We start from the raw sequence: 9,205 nt of genomic DNA, 5'->3' as shown, positions 1-9,205 counted from the left end.
GTCCCACCCTTGCAAAGCTTCCATGCCCGTCGATTCTTTTCCAAAGGTGGAAAGAACCTCATGAGGGTATGGGCAATGGGCTCTTCATAGATCTGGCAAAGGTACTGCAAGGCTTTGCGGGCCACAACCTGATAGGTATCGATGAAGCAAAACCCAGTTGCAGTCACATTCTAAGCTTCAGTGATGTTGGGGAACTATTCACTCTTCCCAATATAGACGGTAACCTCACACTGCTCGGTGCCATGCTTCTCATACTCATGGACCTCATACTCAGGATGATCTTTGACTCTGAGCTTTTGTAGGGTGGCATACAGGATTCTGGGAAAACCCTCAATGTTCAGGTAGTAACTACTAACCTAGGCTCCTGTCATTCCTGGCGGTGGATACAAGGAAGGGCTGAGCGAAAAGCTTGCTCAAACAAAAAACCTAAACAAGCTAAAGTGCGCCAAGTGGTGGTACAAATGGCTAAGCCAGGCCTTGCTTATAAAGGCAGAGCGGTCAGTGGTCCTAGCGTGGTCCACCAAGGTTCCTATGCGGGATTACTGTGAATGACTCGACCAAATTTTTTGCGCATTCGAGGCGAGCCGTGGTGGCGGGCACATCGGCTGCGGCGGCGCTGGCTAGGAGGGCGGCGGCAATGGAGCTCCTGGTGCAGGTGGCTGCGCAGCAGCTACACGCGTACGCGATGAGGAGGGCATGGACCGAGGCGGGGCACAGCACGGTGACCACACTCGGCCGCGGTAGGGAAGGCGGCAACGGCGACGGAGCACAGGTCCTGGGCAACGGAGGTGGAGCGGCGATGGGAGCGGCCGCAGGGGCTTGTAGTAGGCTGGCCATGCGCACGGTGGCGTGCAAAGGCTGCGGCCGTGGCTCCAGTAGGGCAGCGCGGTGGGTCAGCTCCAGCGTGGGGCCATGGGGGGTTCGCACGATCTCATGTGAGGGGGGGACCGGCGAGAGGCGCAACCACGTCGGGTGCGCTTGCACGTGCGGTGGCCGGACAGCGGCCGCAGATGCACGTAGGCGGTTGCCTGAAGCAGCGGCATCGGCGGTTGGCAGCAGAGAGAGGGAGAGTGGACGAAGCCATGTGCGCTCGCCACCAACCTCTTAAACACGACGTGGGGCAGGACGGCCTGGCACAACGTGGCCGACAGGGGCAATGCGGCGCGACGCGAGTAAATCCGATGGCTAATTCAGAGCAAGGGGATGCACCACCGTCCCACAAACTAGCGCATAGACGGGACGACTCGAACTTGGTGGGACGTTCTCGGCACGATGAGAGGAGCAGTAACACGGAATCAACGGGCACAGCGTGATGGGACAGCGAAAGCAGCCAGCTCCTCCGTGGTTAGGTGGGTCGTGTGGTGGGCGAAGCACCATGTCAGCCAGACGGCTGGCAGGCAGTGCACGCGGCGACAGTAGGCCGAGCCGTTCGATGGTGAGTAGTGATGCGCACCAATTTTAAAGTTGCGATGGATCGCGATTGAGGCCCAAACAAGTCCTCAAATCTGGAGTCCACACTATCGTCTATCAAACCAAACAACCGTCATGACCAAGGAGTAACTAGGTAGAGAGGTATAAGGGCTCATCACGCTGAACGACAGTTCACGAACAGAGTGCCACTATCATGGTTAACATGTTCAAAGCGTAATTGAGAATTTTCCGAGAGCATCGTGACTTCCAGACCAACCACAACCTACACCGTGTTCAAGTACACAATCTCGATGCAACCAGTCATGCAAAAACATAGATATATTGCCTACCCAGTTTTGTTGGAATTTAAATGTCAAAATAGCATTGTCTACAATTCTTTTCCGACTTAGAGAGAATAATAACTTAGCCAGAATCAACAACCTTTAGCGTCTTTGCTAAAAATTTTAATATCCCTAAACCTAATTAATTCCAACCACTACGCATTTCATACACTAGTCCATACGTCATACTGACTCGTAGAAATAAAACATCTAGGAACTAATTAACCCATTGTTCAATATAATTTGAAAAAATAACACTTTTAAACATAAGTTAAATTTTAAAACATGAGAAAATCATTCGATAAATCCTCTTAGGTCTAAATCTTGGTACTAAGTAAGCTCGTAACACCAGAGGTTTTACAACACACTATTGCCAGCTAAGTCATATATTTGCAAATTGGACATGTAATGAACCAATGGATATTGGATATTTGTTTTGCCCTATTTGTATCATGAATGATCAATATTTTCTTGGCCAATTAAGTCCCTGTAGTATGCATTACCTTGGTGCCAATGGCAGCCAAGGAAACACACATTTTCTTGGGGCTCGAAACCCCCAAGAAAATTGCTATTACCTTGAGGGTGTGAGTTCTCAGATAAATTAAACTTATTTTTAAAAAAACAAAATTATGGTTCATTTGTGTTACCTTGGTTGTATCAACCCTTAAGAAAATATATATCTTTGGTGGCTCATACAAATACCTTGACGGTAATTCAGGAAAATATATACCCTTGGGGTTATCTGCCCTCAAAAAAAATATTTATCCTTGGGGTCATCTGCCCTCAAGAAAATGCATATCCTTGTCGGGTCTTATAATTTTCTTTGCGGTCATCAACACTCAAGAAAACATATATCCTTGGGTGTTGTTATATTTCCTTGACGGTGTTAAAAATTTAACCTCATATTTGTTTCCTTGGCGGCTAAACTCTCAAGAAAATCATTTGTGGCGGCCGGCCCTCAAGTTAATAGCTATTCCCTTACTCTCTACTCTTGGTGATCATTCCTTGAGGGTTGGTCACGAGAAGTTATTTCCTTAACAGTTTTCTTGCTTTCCTTGAGGGTTTTCAGCCCTCAAGAATATTCCATTTTGTGATAGTGAAGGGTTCATATATAGGCTAGTACTTTCTAACGATCAAACTTTTGTACCCATGATATATTATACTTCAAATTAGTTGTCAAACTGTGATCTCGAATCCATGCAAAGTCAAATAACATCTTATATATTTTGGGATAAAGGGAGTAATTATTGATAGAAAATTAACTCACTGAAAGGTTGAAGGGTGTGATGGTATCAAAATTCATCCCAAGATTAACAGTTATATTATTATAGGTAGGACACATGAGAGATCCTGACATGGTGAAGGCGTTCATTCTACATGTAGCTGACACTAGATTACTGCCGATATAAACATCTGTAGGCTGCAAGTGGTCATTATTTATTTTATATTTTTTGAATGAAAAACATGAGGGGCGGGAAGGAGGTGCGGGCGTTGATTTAACTGGAGTAGAGGTGCGCTGGTAGCCTGTGCTCGGCATGCAGTACCAGCGGCTCAGCCATGAAGGTGCCGTTTCTGGACTCGCGGAGGTCAACGACGGCCATACTGGCAGGCTTGCTCCAGGTGAAACCCTGCACGAGCCTGCCGAACAGCATCATGCTCATGGCAGTGCCAAGCGAAGCCGCAATGCAGCCACGGCGGCCGGTGCTGAAGGAGATGAAGCGCAGGTCATTCTCGGTGAGCGTGACTTGTGCCTTGGGATCGGAGAGGAGGTGGATGTGGCGGTCGGGGTCGAAGCGGAGCGGGTCGTCCCAGATTCTAGGGTTGCGGCCGAGGCCGATACGACTTAGTATGACATGGCTGCCCCTGGGGATGTGGTAGCCGGCGATGGTGGTGTCGCCGAGAGCGACATGGGGTAGGTTGAATGCAGCGACGGGGTGCAGGCGGAATGCCTCGCGGATGCAGGCCTTGAGGTAGTTGAGCTGCGGGATGTCGGATTCCTGCATCAGCCGGCCCCTGCCGACGACGCGGTCCATCTCCTCCACAGCCTTCTGCAGCAGTTCCGGGCTGCTCACCATCTCTGCCAGTGCCCACTCCACTGCGTTCGACGGGTTGTCCACGGCTGCGAACGTCATGTCCTGCAATAATCATCCATGCAACTTATTGGTAACCCATTATATATGCTACGTACGCATGGAATGGAAACACGAACACGTATGACGAAGACCTGCACTGCACCTGCGACTGAGCTTTGACCTCCTCGATGGTGAGCAGCGGTTTCGCATGGGTGTCCTTGAGCGTAATGAGAACATCGAGGAAATCCTCGGGCTCCTGCCTCTCGCCGCTCTTCCACTGCCTCCACCGCTCGTCGATGACCTCGTCGTGAAGCCCGCTCACCCTCTTGTTGGCCTCCTTGACCATCTTCTCGTGGCCATCGAGGTCGAGGCCCAGCAGCCAAGGTAGGTAGTCGGATACACAGAAGGCGTAGAGCAGTCCCAGGCATGTGAACACGGCGTCCATGTGCTGCACCTGTTACATAAGATGCCAAGTTGTATTTATTTGAATTCATAATATAGGATTTATTTCTTTTGTTTTGACATTTATACGAGGAAAAACAAAAGATAGACGGGAGGTTCTCGGAAAAGAAAAGACAAAAAAACTGTGAGAACTTATGGGAGGGGGAAATAAAGCAAACTGAATGAAAGGGAGAATCAAAAATTGAAAGGGAGAAAAAAAACGGATAGGGAAAACGAAAAACTAACCGGACCCCAGCAAAAGGAAAGCTAAAGAAATATGAACCTTGATAGGAGCCTCATTTAATTTTGGGCTTGGTTAAACTAAATAAATTTTCAGAGACCCGTATTAATATTAGTGCAATGAAAATTAACTTTGTATAGAAAATTGTAAGGAGATTGACTAAACTTAAATATGTGGCTATTGTGGGACTTGTGACTTTGGAAAGGTAGATGGTGGTGAACCATATGTCTCCGCGTGTGCTCGATGTGAACGGACTCTGACACATAGGTCATGACATGAGTGGTGTAGTCAATAAGGTTTTGCAACTCCAAACTAAGTGAGTGACGAAAGAAGAGTGATGCCGAGTAGTTAGGGGAAGACGGACCAAAAGAAAATGTTGGAGAAATTTTGGCTATTTGCATGATCAAAAGAATGAGGGAGAAATTTTGGGTATATGCATGTGACGGGAGGGAAAGGCAGATAGAGTTAGAACGGGTTATAGCAGCAATCAGAGTCGCGTGCGTGAGATCAAGTAGTCCAGGTGAATGGACTCCCATGAATGGCTGTTTGCACGTCATACCCCTCCATTTTCAAATACCCATGACGTGCCTAATATATGTACGCGTGCAATGGCCATGCAAAGAGTCCACAGACACTGCTTTGTTTGCTTCTGTGTAACGTGAGTAGAGACTACTAGATGGAGGGACAGAGATCAAGTTGAGTATGCCAACATCTAACGGCAGCGCACCTCTAGCGGTCCGGGGCCGCCGTCCGGCTGCGGCTCGCCAAAATAGCGTCTGTTGAAGACCAGGCGGCGGATGACGTTGCCACAGTAATGGCGCGCAACGTGCCTGACGTCGACGTCGCCGCCGGAGACGAGGTTGTAGACGTAGCCGGTGAGGTTGTCGGCCTCCTCGGCACGCTTGTCATGGAGCCACTTGTGGCGGGAGGGGCAGACGATCTCGGAGGTAAGAATGCGGCGCATCTTCCTCCACTGGTCGCCGTTGGGGGACAGCACGGTGTTCTGGTAACCGGCGCTGAAGGTCTTGGAGGCGAAGGTGAGTGGGCGAGAGGCAAAGTTGGCATCCTGTTTCTTCAGCACCTCGCGGGCGATCATGGGGCAGCTGATGGGGATGATGTGGACACCGCCCAGCTTGATGCAGGCGATGTCGGTGCCCATCTCCTCCATCATCAGGTGGATCCACCGGAACGCCGGTTTGTTGAACATCATCTCCGGAAGTTTGCCGACGACGGGCCACCGCACTGGACCCGGCGGTAGAGGCGGCGTGCAGTTGCTCTTCCACTGCGACCCGAGGATTTTGACAAGGTAAACGATCGTGACCACGAGCAGTAACACTTTGACGATAGCAGAGCAGGGTAATAATAAGGAGGCTCCAAGCAGAGCCGAGGCAGCAGCCACCGCCACCATTGGCATGTTTTGTTTTTAGTTAGCTGGCGCTGCTTGCAGGATGGGAGCGATCGAGCACAGATACATGAATTCGTTGTCGAGGAAAGATGGTCTAAGCTGTGCTGCTCGTTGAATGCGCCTGCCGTGGTGACTATTTATATGGTAGGCTGTTCAAATGCAATAAAGGCAGCCCCTGGTCCATGTGGCTTCACTGGTGCCGATCCATATATGGATCACTATGGGTAGGCTTGGGCGTTCGGTTAACTGATCGGTTTTGGTTCGATTCTTCGGTTTATGACACAAATTCGGTTTTCTATAAATAGGAACCGATCGGTTCTTTGCAAATTTTGGAACCGAGCAAAATCGGTTTCGGTTAGTTTGGTTCGGTTCCAGTTCCGACCGAACTAACCGAGGATTTACACAAGCAGAAAAAAAAGAATAGAAAAAATAGAAAAAAGATTTTAAAAAAAGCACAATGCCGAGATTTTAAAAAATGTGAGGGTGTGAGGCTGTGAGGGGGTGTCATCCACCTTTTATATCTAGGGTTAAGTTGGTATTAGGCCTAGGTTGTAAGGTTTATTGGGCTTGTTTGTGAATTTCGGTTCCTTCGGTTATTTCGGTTAACCGAGCTCAGGAACCGAAATTTGATCAGTTAATTCGTTTCCTGAGAACTGAGAACTGAACAGCTAACCGAAATTTGATCAGTTAATTCGGTTCCTGAGAACTGAGAACCGAACAGCTAACCGAAATTTTCGGTTCTGGTTCTTTCGGTTCGGTTCTCGATTCTCGGTTATTTTTGCCCAGCCTTAACTATCCGGTCTAAATTCAGCATCACGGTCGGAATAGGATCCAGAATAGGGTAGTTAGTAGTGATGAGTTCGCTTATCACTGGACTGCTTTATCACTGGATGCTTATTCCTAGATCTGGTAGTGATAGGACGAGGAACACTACCGGGTCAAACCTTGACCCGACACTGAGAGTGTATGATACCCATTGCTAGGTCACCGGATCATTTTTTGTTTTTATTCTATTTTCGGAGGCTGACATTTGACCGCCTCTGAAAATAGCGATTAATGCAGGCGATAAACTATAGGTGGATTGCATGCCCACCTCCAGAAAACGTTTTTCCCGCCTAAAAAAATCTTCTACCTACTCCATCTATCTCCAATTAACTGTCGCCGTTGGTTTTCGTGCTGAAAGTTTAACTTGATTTGTATAAAATACGTGCATAATTTGTATCTCCAAATAAATTTATTAAAAGACTAGATTCAATATCTATCTAATGATATTAATTATGTACCATTAATATATTTTTATATATATTTAGTCAAGGTTATTTCTCGGGAAGCAAAAATAGACAGATATTTAGGGCCCGAGGAAATAGCAGTGAAGGATGATCAATGCAGATTGCAGATGGAATCCCAAGGGTCATCAGTCGCATATCGTGGCGCATCCGCGCATCGAAAGTACTCCTCCATCCCTAAATAATTGTCATCGTTGATGTTCGTGCCACAAGTTTAATTCGATTTATAGAAAATATATGCAATATTTGTATCTCCAAATAAATTTATTAAAAAACTAGATCTACTAATTATATACAATAAATATTAATACTTTTTAATATATATTTAGTCAAAATTGTTTCTTAGATAACGAAAATGACAGATATTTAAGGACCGGGGGAGTATGCTAATTGTGCTTCATCTTAGTGAGTTTCAAGCACTTGTGCTGCACCTTAGTCCGGAAGCAGTGGCAAGGGCAGTCGAGTGGCCAGACTATGGGCCAAGGCGGTAGGATGCAGGGGGTCGGCCCTAGTCTGGCCCAAAAAGCACAGAAGTACCTCTGTAATAATATTTTAGCCCAAGAGGCCAGCAAACAAGCATTCGCCGGTTGCGGAAGGTTCGAGTTCTGCTTCCGCCCTGTCGCGAGTCGCCCAGCCCGTGAGCTTGCCTTCTCGCGCCGGCTGCCACGCCTCCGCCAGACCGCCTCGCTGTGCTACTGCCCACTCGGCCCCGCTCTCTGGCTGCCTTCGGCCACCGCCCCTACCCTAGTCAGCGGCGCACCTGCGCGGCTTCCGCATGCGCGCTCGGGGCCTTCTCTAGATTGCAAGTTTTTTTACTTTCTCTCTATCACATCAAATCTTTAACATGCATAGAGTATTAAATATAGATAAAAAAATAATCAATACATAGTTTGATTATAAATTACGAGACGAATCTTTTAAGCCTAGTTAAATCATAATTAGATAATAATTATTAAATACAAACGAAAATACTACCGTGCCCAATACTAATTCCTAACCTCAAACTAAACAAATCCTGGGTCGTCTCCCGGCAGCGGCCGCCCCGCTCGGTTGCCTGGACGACTCCGGACGCAGGAGCTGACGAGCAGAGCCCCGGCAACTACGACTACGACTCTACGAGGCTGCGACTGCGAGCCAGTGCCCCTACTGTGAGCAGCCCCTTTGTAAATGACTCTAGTTCTCTGCTCAGTTTGAATCCAAGTTTCGAATTTCAACCATTTTCAATCCATGTTTCATTGTAAACATTAATATTTTTACCTTATATATTAATTCAAAATTTAGGCACTTTAAACGAAAATACGTCTAGAATTGCATTCTTTACAGAATGGAGGTAGTAGTTGAAGAATTTCTCGATCTGCAATTTTTTTTTTTTGTGATTATCAGCTTTTCAGTACTAGAATTTAGCCTCTAATCTACCAAATCCTGAGTCCGCCACTAGTAGGAAGGGAGGTGAGGTTCACAAAGCAGCAATAACCACGAAGACGGCCTAGGTCTACAAAGTTTATCATTGGATTTAGTTCTATTCTCTATGTATGTGAAGCCTAAATTAGTCCCTTTAAGCATATTTTGATTGTCCAATGTTTGACATGTATTCTAAATTGCACATAGCCCGATATGCCTTGCAAAATTAATATCGAAATATGACACAAGGATTAATTGTTACGCAACCATTCTATTCCGGTGACAAAACCTTAGTATTATTCGGGTTTAATATTGCAAGAGAACATTGTTTAGTTGTTATTCAAGTAGCAGCAGTACTACTTACTAGAACACAAGGCAACTAAACTTACGTTCAATTTGGTTCATCAGAGATATTGACATGTTGTTAACGATTTAGGAACGTGCAAATCAATTGATAGTATCCATTGGAAATTAGAGATCAAATTGAAAGGGTGTTAGTGTGCAAACATTTGATTGAGTCCATTTGAAATTAGAGAACAACGGGAAAGGGCTTCTCTTTGATATGTATTTTGATTAAAAAAATTATATGTTTCCAAACAAAACTATTT

General features: G+C 46.5%; 1 protein-coding gene across 1 annotated transcript; it reads right to left on the bottom strand.

Annotated features, from left to right (window-relative positions):
* Window positions 1-3,247: 3,247 nt before the first annotated feature.
* On the bottom strand, window positions 3,248-5,919 carry LOC136523023 (tyrosine N-monooxygenase-like). The gene is made up of 3 exons (XM_066516805.1): window positions 5,233-5,919; window positions 3,987-4,277; window positions 3,248-3,886 (listed from the first exon to the last, which is right to left on the bottom strand). The coding sequence occupies exons 1-3, from the start codon at window positions 5,917-5,919 to the stop codon at window positions 3,248-3,250; spliced, it is 1,617 nt and encodes a 538-aa protein (XP_066372902.1).
* Window positions 5,920-9,205: the final 3,286 nt, after the last annotated feature.

The sequence above is a fragment of the Miscanthus floridulus genome, chromosome 18, assembly GCF_019320115.1.
Source record: "Miscanthus floridulus cultivar M001 chromosome 18, ASM1932011v1, whole genome shotgun sequence".
In the NCBI taxonomy this organism is placed as follows: Eukaryota; Viridiplantae; Streptophyta; class Magnoliopsida; order Poales; family Poaceae; genus Miscanthus; species Miscanthus floridulus.
Note: the sequence above shows the minus strand (reverse complement) of the source record. Positions and strands in the feature narration are given on the sequence as shown.